General features: G+C 41.3%; 2 protein-coding genes across 4 annotated transcripts in view; both read right to left on the bottom strand.

The window, feature by feature from the left end:
• Positions 1–1,632: 1,632 nt before the first annotated feature.
• alx1 (ALX homeobox 1) lies at positions 1,633–6,845 on the bottom strand. Of its 2 annotated transcripts, none has more exons than XM_067493609.1 (4): positions 6,521–6,845; positions 5,898–6,202; positions 5,476–5,604; positions 1,633–3,600 (listed from the first exon to the last, which is right to left on the bottom strand). In XM_067493609.1, exons 1-4 carry the CDS (start codon positions 6,708–6,710, stop codon positions 3,259–3,261), a joined length of 966 nt encoding a protein of 321 aa, XP_067349710.1. In that variant the 5' UTR covers positions 6,711–6,845; the 3' UTR covers positions 1,633–3,258. The 2 variants fall into 2 exon arrangements, with proteins under 2 accessions (XP_067349710.1, XP_067349712.1); XM_067493611.1 differs by having other exon boundaries at positions 6,510–6,719.
• Positions 6,846–8,235: 1,390 nt separating this feature from the next.
• Positions 8,236–23,278, bottom strand: part of lrriq1 (leucine-rich repeats and IQ motif containing 1) — a 37,489-nt gene continuing 22,446 nt past the window's right edge. For both annotated transcript variants that reach the window (XM_067493608.1, XM_067493607.1), the window contains exons 22-26: positions 22,264–22,365; positions 17,298–17,388; positions 16,660–16,720; positions 15,985–16,102; positions 8,236–13,424 (exon numbers count right to left, since the gene is read on the bottom strand). In XM_067493608.1, coding sequence (XP_067349709.1) covers positions 13,291–13,424; positions 15,985–16,102; positions 16,660–16,720; positions 17,298–17,388; positions 22,264–22,365 — 506 coding nt within the window. In that variant the 3' untranslated portion in view covers positions 8,236–13,290. The remainder of the gene's footprint in view (positions 13,425–15,984; positions 16,103–16,659; positions 16,721–17,297; positions 17,389–22,263; positions 22,366–23,278) is intronic.

Here is a 23,278-nt window from a genome sequence, read left to right as displayed (position 1 = left end):
TTTCATGTCTTTTCTACTATTTACAATCAAAATACGTTGACATGATCATTTGCAAATCATTGCATGGTCTTCGTATCTACATTATACACAGCATGATTTTTTTTTTTTTTTGCCACAGTCTGACAGGAAAGTTTTATTTTAAATGACCTCTGAAGAAACTTGAGTACTACACAAAACCAGGGAGGGTGCTTATGAGAAATAACCGTGCTTCTAAAAAAAAAAAAACAAGATGGACTCGTGCTGAACTGGTTCATCCATTCCCGAGCAGAAGAAGAAGTAGAACATCAGTGCTGAGTGATTCAAATAACAACAGTGGGCAGACAGCAAGTGTAGACCTCTGCAGTGGAACATACGTGACCATCGACTCAATTTTTCAGCCACCCCCCGCCGAAACGTTTGATCTGGCTCTATTTTTTCATGTCAACAGCTGTGTGTGTGTGTATGTGTGTGTGTGTGTGTTTGTGTGTGTGTGTGTCTCTACAACACACACACACACAATGAGGTCTGTCCTCCCCCACGTGAGGTAGTGCGGGAAGTAGGGAGGCAGGGGAGGGAAGCTCTTATATTAATGGCTGCGGTTAACCTGGAAGGGTCAAACTCATTGGAGCTGTTGATGGATCTGGTCTGCAGGAGCACACTTTCTCACTCACTCTCTCTCTCTCTCTATCATGCACAAACACACACACACATACACCGAGAGACCACATGTGTGCAGGCCTGATTCCATGACCATCAGTCTCCTGCTGCCCAGTCACAGAATGATGATCACCACTGTACACAGATATGAAAACGACGTGGAGAAGGGTGAGGGGAAAAGGAGAGGACTGAAAAAAAGAGCAAAGGGGAGGAAGAAGTCGTTTTTCTGGATGAGGTAAACTTTGTTGGTGGAGCGTTATAACAACTCTGTTTTGACTTAGTGAAGAAGAGGAAGGATCTAAGCAATGAGTAGTTCAGAATTTCTGTTTGTGATCAACCAGCTGCACGAGTAATGTGTAACTAAAAGCACTTAGAAAAGATCAGAGTCATTTATCAGTGTCAATGACGGAACACAAACCGTGGTCTCATGGTGTCACCCAGCTATTCAGCCCCACTCAGATTCTCTGTGGTACAATATCACACTTTGGCTTCAGCTTCTCACAGATCCGGGTTTTCCTTGTTGGGAGGACACAAACATACAGTGGATGGATTTAAGTGTGTGACTGAATGAATGAAAGCCGTTGGTTGTTGCTATAGTGAGGAGGGTCTCTCCCATCATAAGTTCATAAGCTCACCTGAGCACAAACCGCGTGTGACAGCTGCGTCAAAGCCTGTGGCGTCTCAAAGACAGTCGCACCCTTATTGGTTAGAAATCAGAGAAGCACAAAAACCTTTCAAAGAGAAAATCTTTGAATTGAATTGAATTGGAGGAGTTGGCTAAATGTAAAACTCCGATGACTGTAAATGGGTGAATTGTCCTACGTTCAGCCATTTTATTGTACTTTGCCTTAAGGTTACTGGGGGCCGCTAAGAAGGAATGACGGGCAAACTGGAACAAAACCCTTTTCCTCATCACACACACTCAGTTTATCCTCTCGCAGGGCATAACTTAGATATACATTTAACGTGAAATAATAAAAAAAAAAAAAAAAAAAAGCACGATGCAGTGAATACACAATTTGTCTCACTTTAATGACCAGAGGAAAACCAAGAAACACTTCACTCAACATCAGGGAACACATGCAACTGTTTCCATGAAATGCTCGAACATCAAAGCCTCTTGTTATGATGCGTGCAGATATTGTACGTGGATTCTATACTTTTTTCAATAGCATCAACCAGGAAGCACATGACGGAAACCAGCTTGTGTCCAAACAAACGCATCTGACACAAGTTACAGTCCTAATTGAATCAAGCCCGCCGTTCGTATCGGGAGGGCTTCCCTGAGCCGCCTTCCACCACCGACTGTGATCACAGGCTGAAACAAAAGGATGATGTCAGTAAGGACACGGAGGAGAAAGGAGACATGCTCCCAATTACACGACAGTATGACAGATTATAAGCACGAGTGCTGGACGTTTTTAGGAGAAATGTAGAGATGGAGCCACATGGGCACAGATAGAACCGATGAATGAAGAGATTAGCTGCATTTAATGAGCTGAAGGTTGAGGTTTTGGATGGAGTTCAGAGGAAAGGGTGGGTTATACTCTATAGTTTCCTCTTGTCAACAAATCCCATGAAAAGTCCAGCAAGGAACTGATCCTACTACATAAGTATCAACAGTCCGATACATGAATATCTCACTCATGTGTTTTGCACAGAGAAACACAGTGTCACATTTTGTAAACAAAGGCAGATTTGCAGAAGGTGGTATTTTAATGCTGGGGTCACTTTATACTTTAGTATTTGGGGGAAATGGAATGGAAATGGGAAACATTGCTTAAGGACGCGGCCAGCATGAAGTGCAGTTGTTAGGGAGCGCGTCATTCCAGATTTCCAGCTGCAGACAGGTGTTTTAGTCATTTCAACCAAGGCCTTCCGTGGGATTTGCTGACAATAAGAAATAAACACAGATTCTCTTTATTATTTAGATTTTTTTTAATCAAAAAGTGCAGTCATTCTAGAGTCACGTGACACTCCTTTATCATGCTTCCTATTATACAACATAACATAATCCTCAGAGCTTTCGCTTCGAAGCACAAAGACACGTTAGGATGTCCAGTCACTTTGTCCCGGCGCTCCTGGGCTGAAAGCCGCGGGTAAAGAAAGCTTATTCACGGTGCGCTTGGAAGACGGAACCACTCCCTCGGGATCCACGTTTTAACCCCCCCCCACATCCGTTTTTCTCTTCCCCTCCCTCTGACACTTGTTTCCGTCTCACCTGAGGACTGCGCGACCCCCAGTAAAAACTGAGGACATTTGAAGCTTATTTACATCACAGCTCTCGCCTCCATAGGAAACAAGCGTCTATCAGCCACATGGGAAAAGCAGAGAGGAAACTTGTTACAGTGCACTGGACAGTATCCTGAATGTCTGAATGAGATATAAATGCATTGCTTTATGAAGCTATATGTACAGCTAGACCATCTCTTTAAAAAAAAAAAAAAGACTGACTGATTGTCTCGACGCTTTCCTGTATATCTGCTTCAGTATTGTTGTCTTCCTAACCTGAGCTTATGAGCTTGCAGCTTTTTAGGAAATGCGGAGCTTTTGGACACTTGTGTCCATCCCACACATTGTAACCAATTCTTCGCACTATCCAGATCTTACGGGAGACCCTTTTCACATGGCCCAGGAGATGTTGGCCGCGTGCTCCTTGGCCTTCATGCGCAGCACAGCGATGCTGGATGAGCGCCTCTCGAACTCGGGCTTGGTCTCGAAGGTGTGGTGTCCGTTGGCGGCCGGTGTGAGGAGGGAGTCCGCGCTGAAGAAGTTGTTGAGGGAGACGTGACCCAGCTGGTTCTGCTGATTGGGGAAGGCCACGTAGCCGTGATCGGGGCCACTGCTGGCTGAGCGAGGGGAGTGCGAGTAGGACGTGACGCAGGGCGGAGAGCCTCGGGGCAGCATGCAGGAGGAGACCACAGAGCCTCCGGGAGCAGGGCTGGACCACAGGTTGTTGGGGATCTGCTGGGTGAAAGAGCACATTTAGATGCTGTCCAGGCAGTTGTTATAAGTCATTGTTCATTTCCTGAATTAATAAGATAAATAAATTGCCATTAACAGAAACAGGAGTATACAGCACCACACCCGAACCTGTGGTGCTGCGGGGAAAGATTTAGAACCTTAGGTTTAGTCCCAGCAAAGATTTCTAATATGCACAGTCCAAACTGCGTAGGACTTTCAACAATATACAAAAAGCACTGATCTTATTTTACTCGAGCGCAATATGGCCACAGTGTGCAAACATCCAGGCAAAGAAAACTGTCCGCTGTCAACTATTACGAGCAGTGTGAAGAAATTACCACCAATAACTGTCGAAGTCTAAAACGACCCGAATGCACCAGAAACACTCAGTGTCTACTGTGATTTAAGGGCTATTTACATTTATTTTTTTTTACTTCATTATATCAGGTTCGTTCGCGTTTTTATTTTGTATTTTATTTAATTTTGGGGCATTTTATTACACAGACAGAAACCGGACAGGAGGAGATAGGGGCCCATCTGGTCGGCACCCAGTAAACACCCCATGCCGGATTTTTAAAGCAGGAGCTCCAGTCCACAAAGCCACTGAGCAGCATGTCTGTAAAATGACTTCATTCACTCTGAGGCCGGTTATTTAGTCTCATTTGCCAACATTTCAATCAACCTGAGAAAACAAGCCAGCGGGAGCGAGCCGCATGTGAACGGCATGCAAATTCATTTGTTCCTAGTTTGGGCTGTATTCGCTCAAAACGACACAGCTGAAATGTGCCACTGCAACATGCATCTCCAGCCAAATTTCAATCATTATTGTCAAGGACGTTTCCACAAATAAATACAGTTTCAATGTTACACGAAAACAAAAATAATAAAAAATAAAATAAAATATATGTACATTCATATTGCTCCGGATTTGTCCGAAAATCCGGAAAAACTGCAGCTGCACAGGACCACACTTCAACCAAAGTTTAATTTGTAGAACGTTTGTAACAAATATGACAAGAACTTATGATTTGGTGAAGAGCAACAGTCAGCGTTGCCCGCTGGAGAAAGCATTGTGCCGCCCTGACACCATGTGCCATCCACTTCAATCTTTGTCCATAAGCAACAACAATGGCCAAAAACCTCAGTCAACAAAAAGAAAGTCGGTAAAAGCCCACAGGAACGCAGTCCATGTCTACTGTATTCAGGGAGACCCCTGCCCACACCGTGGATCAGCTGGAAGAGAGGGCATGGCCGGTATCCAGGGGCTGTGTATCAGAAACATGTGTGAGGGAAAATAAGAGACACTCCACCAGATTTCGGACCTGGTCTGGGGCCAGGGCATAACAGAGCTGTGACTACACTTCTACAATTCATTTTTTATTTTTTTTTTAAAGGGGGCACGCACTCGTCGGAGAAGAAAACCCAAAAGGCTCAGCAACACTCGGAGGCCTAATCTCCCTTCCTGATAGGGAACACCTACCCAAAGGACAAACTGACACCGTGCATCTCCTCTCACCTCATCTCGCACCTGACCTTTGTCCAAACCGACAAGATAAATGCTCCACGAACATGAAATCTGATACAAGGCCATCAATTCCACCATGACACCTCGCCGAGTCTCTAATCAGTGTTCAGACTCTTATCTGGAGATGCATTTCATAATAGGTGAATAACTGTGGAGCGATGGCAGGCGATGGATTTATGCAATTTATTATGATCTACGTGAATTATTCCATGAGAAAGGACTCAGAGAAAAGTGTTGAATTATCCATAAAAAAACATCCAATAACCTCAATACAGAATGTTTTGTTGAATTATCCCCAGATTATTTTGACGTTAAGAATGTCGTGGAAGAAAACGCGGAACACAACTTGCCTGTGTGTAGCTGTCAGTCCTCGGTAACACTGATAAATCATAAGTGGCCGCAAAGTGAGTTTTGGCTTGTTGGATTTGTCCATAGCGCTCCCTCTTCCTCCACTTCGCTCTTCTGTTCTGAAACCAAACCTTGTTGGCAAAAAGAGAACAAAGAATAACATTCAATTAAATAATAACTGTGTGTGTGTGTGTGTGTGTGTGTGTGTGTGTGATGGCCTTTGGGTTCTGCTTCAAAACATAATAAATAAATAAATAAAAGCCTAAACGACTGGAACGTCCTTTTAAAAACTAGCCTGAAATAAAAATAATTCTTGTGCGATGACAAAAAAAACGACTATTAAATAAAATGCGGTGACGTCTCGTTATTTAATGCTTTTCTTTTCTCTGAAGGTGAATTAAGAAATAAAAAGGTGATAAACTACCTGCACTCTGGCCTCTGTTAATTCCGTCCTCATGGCCAGCTGTTCCCTCACATAAACATCTGGATAGTGCGTTTTCTGAAACACTTTCTCCAGCTCCTCCAGCTGCGCGCTGGTGAAAGTCGTCCGGTGTCTCCGCTTCTTGCTGCTGGACACGTTACTGTCGCACTTGTCCCCCATATCATCCAAGTCGGTTTTCTCCTGGCCCGTAGTCACCGGCGACGCCCGCAGAGCACAGCAACTGTCCGCCGACCTGCCGAGCTCCGAGTGCAGAGTGTTGTCCTCTGCTTTTTGGACAACGTAACTGTCTAAAACGAACAAGGGACAAGTTATAAATGGACCAGGACACTGTACCTGCACATTTCAACATGAAAACTACTCACTAAACGTGTGTAGAGTATAAATCAATTGCTGCTTCCCCGCGTGTTCAAAAACACATCCACATGTTGGGTCAACTTTAATCCTATTCGTGTTTCATATAACAAACGCTGTTTTTAGTATGATCAAACTGGGCCTATTTTGACAGGTTTAAGAACGTCAAAAGCAAAACGTAATTATAAAACATATCCAAAGTAAACAGACTAAACAAAAACTAAGTGTAAAAGCAAAACCAACTTTTGACGCACCGTTCTGGTCTCCGCAGGGCGAGGAGCGGTGGTCGCCGCCTTGAAGCGCGAAGGCCTGCACACATTTCGCGGAGGACTTGGTGAAGTACTGCGCGCTGTCCAGGCTCTCCATGACTTGGTCCATGTAGTAATCGCTGGCCTTCATCGCTTGGCTTTTCAGTGCAAACTTGTCCTCCATATACTCCATCATCTTACCCGAAATCTGCTCACTTCAATCAAATGTCACCATTAAAAAAAAAAAGAAAAAAAAAAAAGAAAAGACTAATCGCCGTCGCGCACCGGTGAGCGCACTGATCCCTTGTAAACGCAATAATTCGCCAATGGAGCTAATTTGCTCGGTCTTGAAGGCACAACGTCTTTATAGCCCCAACGAGAATGGGATCCTTAAAGATCCCCCCCCGTCCTCCTGTCTGAATATGGAGCAGCACCCAACTCCTCCCACGCCCTGAATCCAAACCAAACAGCAGTTTAAAGTGAGTTTAAACCCACGACGACTCCGAGAGAAAACAATCAAAACCGACTTTAATTTACAACCCAGACATCCAAAGCGAGGCAATAATTTATCCACGGCAACAAACTGTGACTCCAAATGGGATTTAACCCGAGTCTTTGGATACTCCAGTTCATTCAGTTCCCGCGTGGCAGTGTAAATACATTTCTATTTATTTAATTTTCTATCATTTTGAAGACTAAGTTGGGCTATAGTTAAACTGATTTAGAGGTAGAAAAAATAATGGGCCTCACACCTTGGTCCCTCTATATTATATTTTAAGCCTATGGATGGGTTTAAATTTATTTGACATTTAGAAGTGTGGTCCATTATTTAGTATTTTATAATTGGTAAAAAAAAATGTATATATTTTTTTGCTGTCATTAGTTCAATAAAAGCACGTGCTGCTAAAGCGTGCAGCTAAAATGGCTTCTAATTGTTTTATGACAAAAAAAAGTTATGACATTTTATACAATTTAATAGCATTAACACGCGAGCGCATACAATTTAAATCTCAGTCAAAACAATTTTTAACTAAAGGAATTTTAAGTCCTGGTGTTTTGACAACTTTTTCTTTCGAGACGTCAACCTGAAATCTATTTTTTCCTAAACTGTTCCACTTAGGTTGCATCCAATTAGCAGCTATTTTGACCCATTTCTAATAAAACTAATGTCAACGACAGTGTGTCAGGTCCTGCTACAACTTAGTTTATTCTATGAAATGTGCGTGTTTGGAAAATCAATAAGGTTTTGTCAGGTGAAGAACATGAACATTTTATAGCAGATTTCACTTACAGTGGAACAAAAGACCACTGCCTTTAGTTTGACGGGTGAAAATGCAGCCTAAGTATGAACAACACATTATTAGGAATAATCTCTCAGCTTTAAAATGGGATTTAAATGAAGTTATGATTTTATTTTATTTTTTTACTTGAATTAAATACCAAACATCTTCCTATCCCTAGCTGAAGCTGAGTTTCATGGAACCAAGCAGATGCACAGAATCTAACAGGGAGGTTTTCTGAAAGGACAGGAAGTGTGGTTCTTCTATTTCTCCTTATTGGAGGAATTATGTTACCACTAACCAAAGCCTATCGACCACCTCCATATCTCCACCCAGGGCCACACTACCTGCCATGCACACCACGCTTTGGTTCACTCTAGGGTCAGTGGCAGTTACCTGGGGCTGCATGGTGCCACAGGAGAAAAAATAAAAATAAATAAAGGTGCTCTAAAGTAGCAGGGGGGGGGGGGTCTTATTAGGCTTCTAAGATGACCTCGCACACTGGCTCACGCTGAGGAGAAAATGTGAAAAGTTCACGGCGGTGGGTCTGTGGCTAGAAATTCCTGCTACAATAGTTGCTGCATGGCTTTGTAAAGTTGAAGGGGCTTGGTCACCTTCAGGCCAAATCACATTAATTCTTAAAGTGCTGCAGCTCATACATGTGAGCCGCCTGGAAAGACGTGCAGCTTCACTTCTAATAAAAACATGCAGGCTGCCAATTTGTTATACCATCAAGTAGTATTCAGCATGGTCAAATGTGATTGAACTGAACTAATTAGCATTCAATGCAGCCTTAATGTGACTGAGCACAGTCCAGCACAGCAGAACCAGGGCCTGAGAGGCCAAAACGTGCCACTTCAGAGGGTAAAAACATGACATCATGATGCCGGAAGCCAGCGCTCAGTCTAATTCAATCTACTGAAATGTCTTCAAACTCTGGCTCGCCACGAAACATAAAAACAACCAGAGTATATTTTCCCCAAAAGCACACATTTAGTGGAACTTATGTCATCTGGGTCTGCAGAACATTTAGCTGTGTATCAAAAAGGGAAAGCAGTGCATTCGTGCATTCAAAGTTTGTTTTCTCGTTTGTTTTTCAGGGAGTCAGACATTCCTGAGCGCTGACAAACATCAGCTCTCGGTCATCTGGGCTCACGTCGACATGTGACGCCGGTCACCTGCGGCTGAAACCGGATCAAACCGGCCAGCTTTGAGGTTTGTCACGCCAACTTTCATGTGCTAATGCTAAAGTGCTCAGCAACATGACGTTTTTTCCTTAAACCACTTTAACACTTTGAATGCTACATGCAAAATCATAACCAACATAGATGTCTCTCGGGTATTCATTTAATTTTAAATGTAGAATTAGTCACAACAACAATTATCAAGTATAAACTTCCTACATGCTGACTGCTGAATCAAGTAGCCAAAGGAACCTGCTGGTTAGCCTTTAAATGCCAATGAAGACAAACCTGGAAGAACATTTGCTCCAGTTGCATTTGGCTAAAATAAATCACATCAATTATAAATGACTGTCAATTGTTATCTGTCCATGTTTTTTTTTGCAATCTCAATACAATATAAACCAATTAGTCTCTTATAATTATACTTTATTCAAAAACATATTTGAAGTTAGGGTCATTATAAAATATTAAGTATGTTGGTATGTAAACATATAGGATGATACATACATTAGGTTCGACTTATACTGAGGTCCACTGCACAATAGTTTCTTTACGAGGTGGAGTCACAGGTCCAGGAGAGTTGGAGATTTTTATCCATTTCCATTTCTTTATTGTGGCTCAGCAAGCTGACTAATTATGCCACAAAGCAGTAATAAATAAATAAAAAAAAAAAACTTACCAAAGTGTTTGTGAGATTTCAAGTCAAGGTTCTTTTACATTATCAATTATTTCAGATTAATTCTGTATCATTTTCTGTTTGAAGGTTTTCCCTCCCAATCATAATTGTACTGGGCCTTTCATGGGTTTTTCTTCAAGGTTTCTTCAAACTCAGCTCGTCTACTACTACAAGTATATGTTCAAAAGGCATTGTGACAATATGCTTCAGTGTAGTGCAATGAGTATTTTTGCACTTTTGGAATAAAGACAAAGTCCCGCACACTTCAAGAGCCACTTCGGTTATTTTAGTCCATTTAAAATGATATATTCTATACATTAAACCAATTTTAGAGCTGCTGGTTCTTAATTTAAAGCAATAATCAAAGTGCATCTCTAGTGAAATGTCACAGTCTGTAAATGTTTGCCTTCGTTACATCATGTGCTACCCTGCAATAATACATTTAAATAAAAGAGACCACTGGTTAGTTGTTCACAGAAAATGTCCAACATGTACAGCATGCACAAAGAAAGTCGACGAAAATTTACAACCTACAAAATTTGTAGCTACAAAAAAAAAAAACCAAGAAAAATAACTTACAGCCCTTTCATGCATTTGAAGACCGTCCTTGGACTGATTTGGATACAAAATGTCTCTCTGCCTGACTCCCATCTGACAACATTTGCTGAGCTGAGGTCAAGCTGGCAGCACAGCTTGGGCTGAAAGGAACATTCTTTATCTTATCTAAATGTGCGGTGGAGGACTTATTTCACTAGGCAATGGGTTTTGGATGTCTTGGTTACATTTAATTTACCCATAATCCAAAAGTAAACAGATGGTGGATGATGGTTTAACAATATAATTTCGGAACAGGCAGTTGTAAAAAAAAAAGAAAAGCCAGGGAGACTCTGAACACAATGTGAATGAACAGTACTTCTATGTGTCACATGTTGTATAATGTGCATTAAAAGTATGAATTCTCTAGTATCGAAATACAATGACAGCTTGATGACAGAGAAAGCCTCCATTGGTGTCCCCCGGGAATCTTAAGAATTAGTGTCCCCCAGAAGGACGACAGTGATCTTGGGTTTCAAAACAGCCCGAGTGGGCAGGACCGCCACATCGCTTGCATATGCCCCTCTAAGACAAAAAGATCCTAGTCAGCTCATGTACAGTCAAAACACACCCTCCAGACATGTGTAAGTGAAAGATAGAAGGAAAATAAATAAAGAGACATGCATTTCCTGCCAGGGAGCCACTCTGCAGCTCTGACTATTTGTTTTGACATTCATTAAGTTATCATTTCCAGGCGGCGGACCAGCGAGGAACCTCCAAGCCTGAGGTTCACCACCTCCGATGGGGGCAGTGTTTGTGGACGGACGCTTTCGCTCTCCAAATTCAAATACACAGACGAGAGCATCAGAATCCACGACTACAAAGAAAGAAAACAGCATTCTGACACCAATGTTTGTGTTAAGCTGACAAAAGCAGCAATTTCCAGCCTGCAGTTAGCGAGCAGGAGCAAAATAGATCCACATTATGAGGAGATATTTCCGGCCTTTACTAATCTTTACTTGGGAGAAGCACAGGGATGGTGGAAGCTGCACGTTTCTTCCCATGCTTACAAACTACAGTATATTTAATGTTCTATTCTGTCTATCGAGAAACTGCACGGGCACAGAAACAACAGTTTAGCATTAAACGAAACATGAATCCACAGGTATTACAGGTCCTGGTTCTTATTTCCTGCCATCATTTGCATATCAACCGTGTCATTTGCTGAAGGTTTTTGACTTTGCTCCATGTGTTTTAGTGCTGGTTGGCTGCGATTACATTCAGTGATACTTGAGGAGAATCAGCATATTGGAATTGCCTAAGGATATTTGGGCTGGTTCAGGTCCTATTGGTCTTAATTAATTTTAAGGAGAGGGAGCCCAAGTTTTAAACAGAACAGCTGCAGGGGATTCAGAGCAAGTGATAAAGTAGCATTATAAACTAAAGAAAAGTCTTCTTCGTGGTGGAATGAAATATCTACTTCACATTGATAGTTATTCATTTCATTTCATAAAAGACATCAAAATTGTGCTAATTTTGCAAGCAAACGGATTGATACTACAACAAAAGCTGTGATGCACGAAAGCTGTCGTGTGAAGATATATTTGAAATGGTTGTGCATCGTTTGTAGGTACATTTATCTGACGCACAATGTTTACATTTGTGTTTTTAAATACCATAACTGTATCTGCCTTCAGTAGCGTTGGGTCAGGGCAGGAAAACGGGCGCTGAGGCTGCAGGCGGGTTTGTGTTTCACTCAGGGGTCAGACACCTTTAAAAGGTCAAATTTAAGAACCTTTCAAGCACTTTCAAGGTCAGTTGTCGAGCTTTTTCAGCACTGCGGTAAATTCGATATTTGCGAAAATAGATAAACACTGAAAAGGATTATCCCTTTTAAAATCATATTTAAAGAGAAGGAAATATGCTATAAACAACCAATTTCTTATTAATTTCTTAATAGCAGAAGAAATTAAAAACACACTCGCTTGACAAAACATTTTCAATAAATTTGTTGTCTAATTGTAAAAAATTAGAGCATTTGTCCTTGTTGTGTGCAAATCAAAGCAGAACTGGATTTGACAAACAAAACAGCATTAACAACGCAAACTAGTGCCAAGTAGAGCAAGAAGCTGCATTATACACCCATTAAGCATAACATTATGACCACATGGATAATCTAATGCAGCAGCTCTGTCATGAACTCTACATTTACAAGGTTATAATTTCTTATTTTTTACGCTGAAGATATCATAAAGGCGATTTTTCTTCTATGTGTTGGTTCTGTACCGAGTTGTAGTGGAGTGCATTATATTAAGACATGGTTCTAATGTTTGGGCCTTGCTATTTCAAATGAACGAGAAACCAAATTAAAACCCTGCTGATTGCAAACCATGTGAAAACCTTTTTTTTTCCCCCCACTTTGCTACAGCCTTACTCAGTAAAGTTGGCTGGTTATGCAGTGGGATAACGTTTGCTGAACGTTTCAGCTGCAGAAAGTTACTTATGTTACTGTTAAGTTACGTTGTATATACGTTCACTGCATATTCCATAAATGAGTGTAGCATTGCCACACTAACACAGGCAGTGCCTCGCAGTCATTTAGCCTGTGAGTTTGCCAGCTAGCGGTTAGCATAAACATTAACATGTACGTGTATTGTGGGTCTAACGTCTATAACGACAACACACGTTATGTGACCTGGAGGTGCAGAGACCCTCCTATGATGAACAGCTGTAGGTGTTGTCTGCTGAACGCTGTGCGTTGGTTTGGTTCTGTTTTTGCTTCGGATTTTTCATTTTCGAGCCAACGCTCATTAAAACGAAAAACCTCATGGCATGTTGGGCGCAGTCGTGTCCGACTCAGTGTCACACGTGAAAACAGTCTGAGTCACAAGAGACCCGGGAGTGACAGTTTTTATTTTAGACTAGTTTATTCCTCCACCTACTAAGCAAAGAAGTTAGTTTCAATCACACTGCTATTTATTGTAAAAGACATCAAGCATTTTCAAGCACTTTATCCAAAATCCAAGCACATTTCAGACCTTGAAAATACAACATTAACATTCAAGCATTTTCAAGGATTTCCAGCACTCATAGAAACCCATTTTACTTGTACACTTTGTCCCTTTTCTTGCCCCCTCCCCAGCCACCACTCAGCTGGACAGGGTTGTCTCGGAAGGAGATACGCTCTTTTTTTGATGGAGGAGACGTGACTCGCTGGGGAGATGGGCCTTCATTTCCTGGAGACAATTAGAAGAGCAACACTTGAGTATTTTGCATGTGAAATCAGTCTATGACAGAATTCAAACAGCAATCCATAACTGTCTTCCTATTCTGATGGGATCTTTGGTGGTACATACTCATAGGGCTTGTGTTGCACTGTCCTAAATTTGTTTGCTTTTTTGGTTTCGTTTTTTTTTGTCGGATTCACATCTGAAAGTGCTACAGGGCAGGATTTCTACCAATAATAATGCATGATGAAATTGTATTTTTTTAATTTGCCTTGAAATTTCCTACTTTTGACTGACTGATTAAGAACAGAAAAGCTAATTAGGAAATGTAAAGCTTTAATAAATGAGCTAAAGTTTAGCTTTAGTTTGTAGATAAAATGTGTCTGTGCGTGTCTCTCTCAGAAGACTCGAGACAAAATTATTAGATGTTGCGATAAAGGTGGGGTTTGTGTGCTCTGTCTCCCAGGAGTGTTGTGAGCTTTATCAGAGGCCCTTCCATTTTACCTGGAGATCAGCTTTAACACACAGAACAAAGGCAGCACTTCTAGCAGGAATGATGCATTCCACGTGTAGAGCTCAGGCCCATGGCTGTCCCACACAAGGAGCAAAACAGCAGGGGAGGGCTCTGGAGGAGGTGGGGAGTCTGGCATGCGGCTTAGGTACTGACCTGACTCCAAATATCTGCACAGCTGGCACTCTGTATAGAATATCCCTCCGCTCACAAGTCATACCCAACACACGTCGCCAGTTTTTGATTTTACTCATGTCCTCTCCTCGTGGTTTGTGTATTGTAGTTTAAAGATATACCACCACACTGACCTGTTTATTTTCAGAAATGTCAATCTGGTGTCTGAATTCTGCCCAATTGTCTGTTCATAGTCAAAACTTGCACATGTGGTTAATTTTAATAATAGTAATAAAGTATTGCAGCCATCCTATTAAATGTACAGGGAAAAGCAAATAAAAAAAAAAAAAAAAAAAAAAGCATTTGACCCAACCGCTGTGACCAAACAAATTGTTTTCTATTATTTTACTCCTATTAGGCTCAAGCAGCGGACAAAATTGAGGGAGCAGATATGTAACCTAAGTGGCTTCTCCTGCACATTTAACGATAATATTTTGTGAGCTTGGAAATGCACTTTATGGCACCGTCCCAGCAAGTGGCAAGTATCGTATTCAAATAGGTTAGTTTTTATGTAGTCTTTACTGCTATGGCAAACCAAGTGACCCATCTAAGCTTGAACCTTCTCTTTGATGTGTATATGGCGCTTCAGAGGCAAAGTACATTCAACTTTTGGATAAATGAAACATTTGTCTTCTGATATGATGTGTTCATGGAGACAATTGGACGTCTTTTTGAAGTTTATAAAATATCTAATTGGCATTTGGAGAAAATCTCATGCTTACACATACATTCATATTTCAATTTACCCCAGAAAATTTCAATAATTTTTGTTTTCATCGGTGCAGACAAAAAGGCTTTCTAAGTCCTGGCTGTGCTCCTAAGGAGAACAACAGCCTGATTAGCATTGCAACCTTCAGTCCTGGTGCTGCACCTCGTGGATAGAATTGTGAAATTATCATCGAAATCCAATTTGGCTTCATTAACAGACACAGGGCTCTTCTTCACTTGGATTCCTGGACTTGTTTAATGTGGTCATCTGCTGCCAGCCTGTCAGTAGCATCTTTGTCACTCAAACTCCTGAGCCTCATTTCTCTTGACAGAAGGGCCAGTCACTTTTCCCTGAAAGGACTGATTTCTTTTTCCCCTTTCTGCTCGTTTCCTGTCAGAAGAGAAATTCACGCGCTCTGTCCCCAGCCCGACCTTGTGGCTCCCCTCCCCTCCCACAGCAGCCGACCGGTGGACTCAGTCTGGGCTGAAAAAGCAGCGGCTTTTATCCCTGGCTTAATGCACTGAGGTCTCAGACTCATGGATGCAAGTATGCAAACACCGCAAGAAAATGTGCATACTCGTGTATTAAATGTACATTTACTATACATAGATGCAAGCACACATAAATATATGCACAACCTTCTCTTATGTTATGGCACTTTAAGCAGGAAGCTGCTCATAAAGACTGTGATCTTAAAAGATAAATGTAAGAACGGCACAGAAAGAAAGGGATTTACTTAATCAGCTACTGTTTGAACGTCAATATAAATACAGATATAAGGTGATAATAATAAATAAAGGTAACTAACCTTTAAATAAAGGAAAGTGTTTTTGTTGTTATTCACTGTACTTTTTTTTTTTTTACCTTAAATTAATTTTTAGGTTACATTGTGATGTACAATAGTCAAATTTCCAACAAGACATAACATATTTTCTGTTTTAAAAAAATATTTTTCGACCTATATTCAGTATATAGGGAATGTATTTTCTGTGCATGTGTGCTTGCGTGTGTAAAGAATATTAAATTTTTTCCTGCATGTTGGGGCATTTTACACATTAAATGTTTTTGGGTTTTTGGGTTGTTTTTTTTTACAATTCTTTTAAATTAAATATTTAAAAATCCAACTAAGATTGGCTTGAAAACAAAAAAAGGACTGTCGAGTTTACAATACTTACTTGCGTGACCCAAAGAGGTCCTGTGAGCATAATTGCTTAGTTTTCTGGGATAAGCAGCTGAACTGCTGTTGTCCCACAATCCACTGACATGTTGTTGTTCTGTGTACGCTGGGTCAGCCTGCACGCGCCAGATAGAAATACAGAAAATGAGGCTCAACATGACAAGTCTCACGCAAGCAGTCCATCATTTTTAAAAACATTCAACAACCAGCCGCTCTGTTGTCTGAACATAGCTAAGAAACGGAAGGGGGCAGCTTGTCTTGCCAGTGATCATAACTCAAACTGCTATATAACGGCAAAGGGGGACTTGTGGTTTCCGACTTCAAAGACCTCACGAGCATCAGCATCATTCTTGGGTTCAGGCAAACTGCCCCAAAGTGACACTGGGATTTCTGCAAGTGAAATGAAGAAATTGCAGCCAGTTGATCCAATTGAAAGTGTCTTTATGGAGCTAAACCTCAGACTCACCCCTCCTCCTTCCCTTCTCTAAATCGAAGCTGATGAGAAAGGTTCCAGCAGAGGAACCTACAGTGCAGGACATGACTATGACTGGTGAATGTAAATACTGCATACTTTCATATAAATGCAACCCCCACCCCATGAAAAAAAATCTAATCAAGTCATACTGTTGAAGTAAATGAGCTGCAGGGGAAAACAGGAGGGAACTGTACTCACCACAAGCTGCACTCTGCCTCCTTTCAAAATGTCTGGGCTGAGTTCTGGTAAGAAATGCTCACTGAGAACGAAAGAAAATGTTTAGGTCAGATATTCTGAATCAATTCAGGCGTTTTCTCTCTTCATGCAATTTCTTTTGTTACAGTACATCATAAACAGAGATGCCATGGATGATAATCCTAATGTCTGAACAGGCCTACATGCTCTGCCTCTGAGACACTCTGCTAGTGTGCGTTTCAGTGGTCCTATGGAAGCATCCACTGTATGTTGGTGAATATTACCTTGTATTTAAAAAACACAGCTGTGAGACTACTAGGAAAGAAAAAGAATTTAACCTACAGCCACACAGAAAGTTTATTTGAGATCTTGTCTGTAAGATTATAAGTAAATATTGGGTGATGTTTTAATTGATTATGATTGAATTGCAAAGTGTCTCTCCTGTTACTTTGGCCCAGATCTCCCTCTGAAATCAAAGGGACTGATACGTTAGGTCTGGTCAGACAAAAGTAAATCCATGTGCATGGCTAGATAATAAATTAGAAAATGCATTTTTCTGTAAACTCATGAAGTGACCATCAAATGCAATTTTATCTACAAAGTACACCACTTTACGGAATGACCTTTATTACGTGCTTCACCTCACTGAGTCCCTGTCAGACTGAGATTGCAGCCACTGCTCCACTTGCTCCTTCTTGTCACGCTGCTTAAGGCCCAGCGTAGTCTTGCAAACTGCATTTAACGTAAAACATCAAATAAACATGACAGGCATTTTTCTTTTTAGTACTTTTTGTTAGTTAAGTTATAAGCCTAATGACATTGGTAGCAAAAGCAAAAAACTGATGAGCTGCCTTATCAGTGAAAGTTGAGGTAAAGGAGGCGTATTTCTAAATGACAGAAGGTGTAATCACCGCATTGAGTTGTGTTAACAGATCCTCACCATAGTACAAACTCAACAAATAAACAGCTCATGGGTCTGATCTGTAGTGATGTTTGACATCTCCAGCAACTGTTAGGCCTTGTGGTTCTGTGTAAAATTAAATTCAAGCAATGTCCTAACAGTTTATTAAAGACAAAAATCTAAAAAGGCTACTGATTTACGAGTTACGCTGAAATCCCACTTTAAGGTCACAATTCAATATAAACATTTATGTCGGCTCAGGGTAATGTTGCCAAAAATGGGTGTAAACTGACGATGAATTTTGACAGCGCAACACTGGAACTAATGATGCATTCATTTAAGCCATTTACTTGCTTTCTCTGAGCTGTAAAAATGAGAGAAACACTTTGCCGCTTTCATGGGTTAATTGGGAAGCCCCACTAAAAATGTCAAGTGATAGATGCTTCCCCTCAGGGCAGCAAAAGCCCGGAAATAGCTACTTGCACTTTCCTAAGCTGAAAATACAGAAAGACTGGCCACATGCTGCCTAGAAAGGCACTCAGAGGATTGTTTTTTAAACAGCAACCTACTATATACTTTACTGATTATCGCACTGTGTAATCCAAACAAGGGTTACAGTTTTGAGAAGTCATTCCTACACTACAACTGTATTCTCTAAAGGTCAAAACTTGCTAAAACTGATGATAAACTTTAAATCCCTGAAGGGAAATGCATACGAGCACCATGACAAAAAAACTTCACATTTATGCTTTACTCCAGTAGCATGAACCCTTCACTTTCCCCTCTGAAGACCCCTCATGACCTCCTCCAACCTCCTGAAACCCCCTCCAGTGCTCCTTCGGGACATCAGGAGGGGGGCGGGGGGGCTGTAGGAGTCATGCCTATTAAAAAGGGTTCTTAAGCACATTAAGTAATCTTGTCTCTTCTGAGGAGGGGAGAACTGACTTAATATAAAAGAGCTAAAAAAAAAAAAAAAAGATGGGAGGAGGCTTTGGCCCACAAGCTGAATGATAAACACAATGCTGGCACTTTGGAGAAGAAGAAATAAAATGGTGCCACACATTAATTAATGACATTGTATTGCTATGTTATTATTGTTACCCTGAACAGCTCTAGTTGCTTCAAGAGATCGTTCCTTCGTGCTGAGATCAGTTTGCCATCATTACTAATAATTCTAAATCAAACTGTAAAACTGTCCATTTCTTAAATTCTTTAGTTTAGTTGGCATGGAACATATTAATAAAGGCTGTCACTTGTATGTATCGGGTGTTATCCTGAAGTTAATTTGTAGAACTCGAACTGGTGCAAAACTACAGGTAAGTTCACCCACAGAGTCAAACTGTAAAGGTCTTTAAACAGCATGAATCCAAATATTGCACCTCTCTATGGCAAATTTGTTAGGTAGGTTAAATACTATCATTTAAACATGGCAGTATTTATAGTGTGTGCCAAGAATTTAATTTCTAAACATATTCAACAATTCATTGTGATGACTGTGGTGTCATCCCAATGGCGTGCATCCACACACTTGACAGCCTTGTGCTGCACCTGCCCTAAAGCTAAGCTAAGCCCACACCTCACCCCTTATTACTTTTTGTTCTGTTTGCCATTGGATTGGAAACCATGAATCATAAAACCTACTTTTAAATTCCCGTTTTAATTTGAAACTAGACCAACTCTGTTCTGTCTGGCTTTGTGACTCTGCTCCAGTGTACGATGACTGAGTGGTTTTTCCGTACGTTTGCCAGTGCATCTCTAACATACACTGGGAAGAGAGAGCTCCACTGCTTGACATAAATCGAAGCTCTGAGATTACAGGGGTGAAATTGAATGCATATGAATGGTGGTAAATAGTCTGACATTAAGTTATCTTGGATGATAAACAAGACGATTGTGTTTCACTTGGACTTTGTAGAGGACTTGAAGTGTGAAATCGAGTTAAGTGCTCAGGAGGTAGGGGTTCCAGACTGAAATAAAAATATATACCCCTGTGTCCCTCTGACACAAGGACGGATGTTTGGTGGGGCTGAATCTCTGTTTGGATGAAAGAGGAAGGTTGGAAGAGTTTGTGTGCTCCTGAGGGGTTTGAATGGAAGGAGTTAATAGAAAGTAAAAGACGAGCTTAGAAGCAAACATCTTCTACATCTGCAACACCCAGACACTTGACAATACAAATCATCAAGAAACAGTGAAGTGTATTTCTATATTTTCTGCCTTTAAAAGAAAATGTCTTGTGGCTCTGTTCTGTTCACTCCCTCTCTGTCTCCCTCTCTGTGTATGTAAGCCGATACCCATTTCAAGTGGTTACTCATGTCCAGCACATCCACACAAAGAGCCGGATAAAATAAACACGCCGCGTCAGATATCTTGGAAAGAATCTGTCATGGGTTTGGGGCTAATCACCTCCAGAAGAGGCTTGACTCAGAGCTTGAAATGTTAGCCCCTGTCAGGGAGCGCTGGCTGGGCTGAGCTGGGCTGGCTAGGCCTCGGGCACTGGAGATGGATCCGGAGGAGGGGGTGCTTCCACAGGTCAGGACCAGGGGAGTAAGAGGGATGGCTGGCCTCAGCCCATTTACAGAGGCCTGGGTTCATAGCACCACAAGCAAGTTCCCAACACAAAAACTCAGGCATCACCATCACTACGGGCTCCTGGTCATTTGTAAAAAGGCAGCGAGGGGTGTCCTTATCAAGAACCAAGCTGGTTGGAGTTAGAGATTCTAGAGGATCCCTTTCAGTTGGAAAACCATCCAAGGACATGAGATATTAAGCCAAAATAAAAGCATGATGTCTACAACAGTGACCACCCCCCCATTACATTAATTTATCAGCTGATGTAGCTGTGTTACCTCATTGCACAAGAATACCAGTCCCGTTTCATGAATTATCAAGAAAGGGCGAAGGGATAAAGATACTGCAGAGAAACTGAACCTCAAGTATTGTTTTAAGGTAATTTGGATGGAACCTGCCTTCAACTGCCAATTGGCTGAAAGCTTATCCACAGCTACATTGTCCTAAGATATGATATCACAGCATTAAAAAATTAAAATACACATTTACAGTTCACAACAAACACTGCACTTTATACTTAATTCAAATTTTATGTTGCAATAAACAAATGTGTTGCCATCAACTGACTAGAAAGATTTTTTATCGCAGTTCTGATGCTTACAATTATTTCTGAAGTCTTCATGATATACTTTTTTGTCCTTTTTGTTTATCCTGTGAGTTCAGTGTCGCCACAGCGGATCATTTGTCTGCATGTTGATTTGGCACAGTTTTTATGACGGATGCCCTTCCTGACGCAACCCCACCCCCATTTCTACCGGGCTTGGGAGCGGCACTGCACGGCTGGGGATGAAGATGGGCTGTTGGGGGTTCAGTGTCTTGCCCAGGTACCCATTGACATGTGGTTGGGAAGAGCGTGGCCACTCTACCAACTGAGCCACTGGCTTCATGATATATAAAAGAAGTTGTTGCTTGACCTCAGGCTGCAAAGCAAGGATTCAGTTTTAAGAGAAGGGGCACGCCTTCACAGCTATTTTACAAACAAATTAATAAAGAGATCCACCTAAACAAGATCAACTTGAAGATCGGATTTGTTCTTTTCTTTTTAAAATGTAACATAAAATGACACACGTACTGTATTTCTCCACAGCTAAGTAAGGAACATTTCATGTTTAGAGCAGCATCGGACTGGGACCAGAGAGAGACTGGTCACTTCACCTCCTACCAGCTGACACTGTTGTTATAGAGTCCCTCTGACTGTTGGATGACTGCAAGCATCATGTCCTCCGACTTTAAGGCCTTGACCCTTGTGGGTGGGGGTGGGGTGCAAAGGAAAGATGGAGACAGGCCCTTATGATAAAAAAAAACTATTCACCCAGTCCTCCCTCTTGCCCTCCCTTTTAAGTCTGGCTGTGGATGTCACAATGTCGAATCATCTTTGCACCTCAGGGCAGGGCAGAAAGCCACAGCAGGAAAAGATGGAGAGAAAACTGGCCTCATCTAAGACTTGAATCATCTAATCTTATCTTTCACATCACAGTCAACCAGCAAACTCCTCAGAAGAATGTATATCCAAACCAGTAAGAAGTAAAAACACATCCTACCGTGCCAACATACGCAACAAAAGGTACACATTCGGGTTAAAAGTGGCTTTTACTTAGCTGCTGGCTGCAGGGTTTTAATTTCAAAGTTGTAACCATCATTCGTACCAATGCTACCAACAAAATACTTGACCACTTGCGTATTTTGCCCTGTCAGACTTGTTACTGTGCCACTGGTTTAACAAGCTTGGTGAGTCCAATGTTATCGGAGTCCACGGTTATCGAAACAAAGAGAGATAATATTTCCCAAACTATGAGTGAAATGAACTGAAATCATCATTTAAGTCCAACTTGAGTCCATGTATATAATCTAAACATACAATGTGAATGTGTCAAGCCACACAAATGATTGACACTCACAAATTGGGGATGCATCTGCAAGCTCTATGGGGCTTATGCACAGTAAACAAATACAGTGTGTATTAGTTTAATTTAACAATATCAGTGAAAATTATGCTGCATATTGCAGCTTGCTTGTTGCAGCTTTATTGTCAGCAGGCCCCTGATATGTACAGAATGTTCATTTTGTGCTGGGAAACGCTTTGGAATAAAAGTAGTTCTCAAAGGTGTAATTACAGCATGTAGTACTATAGGTCCTACCTTTCATCACATTCCTGCTGTGTGATGCAGGTCTGTTTCGTGCCTCCACCAGACCCAGCTGGTAATGGCAGTTTCTAAACAAAGCAAGGCGAACTGAGGGATCTAGGAGGGAAAGAGCAAAAGGGTCAAAGAAGGATAAAAAGGCCTAAACCCAGAAGCAGAAAACCAGGACCTAACATTCGGAACACATTAGAACAGTGCTCTGGTTCCACTGAGGCAGATGCCATTAGCAGTTACACCCGACATAGACCTGTGTGCTGGTATAACAAGATGGCAAGAGACCTGCTATTGGCATCGTGCATTTGCAACTCTGATCAAAGAGCACACTGCCTCTACATGACTGTGTGGCATGATAACTGTGGCAGGGACTACTGTTTCTTGGAGCAGAGCAGAGGTGAGGTCACCTTTCACTGCATCTGCACTCAACCACTACAATGAAATGGAAAGAAAAATCATCATGACATGACTTGTCAAGAGGCTTCTTGGCAATTTTTATTTCCTCTGCAGGATGTCAAATAAGCCCCAATAGAAGGAGACTGGCATTGGCTTCTGCTGTCTGTAATGGCTCGTTAACGTACACAGGGTGGAAAAGTTCGCTGCTTTTGAAGAACGGCTAAAGGGACAAAATGAGAAGAGGCAGAAATTAGGTTTTTTTTTATTTTTTTATTTTTCTAAAGCAAATAGATTTATATCGTAGCAGTGTTTCCACACTGTGAGGGGTATTTGGTGCTAATAGGTTAGGAATCAAGAGATAAAGTTTACAGTTATAGAAACACAAACCTGACTTTGTTAAACCTGAAATGTTATACTCCATAGCATCCTATTATTTCTATCACTCTGCTCATTTGTGTAACTATTGCTAAGAAAAAAATTCTTCTAAACTGGAAATCTAAAAAACTATTACTGGATCAATCTCCTGACGTAAAACATTACAACAGAAAAAATTTACTCACAAAAGGGAAATGTCAGGCTTTAAAAACTTATCTGAAGAGAATTAGGAAGGGGTCCCAATCTA

The sequence above is a fragment of the Channa argus genome, chromosome 23, assembly GCF_033026475.1.
Source record: "Channa argus isolate prfri chromosome 23, Channa argus male v1.0, whole genome shotgun sequence".
Taxonomy (NCBI): Eukaryota; Metazoa; Chordata; class Actinopteri; order Anabantiformes; family Channidae; genus Channa; species Channa argus.
This window is presented reverse-complemented; position numbering and strand designations above follow the sequence as displayed.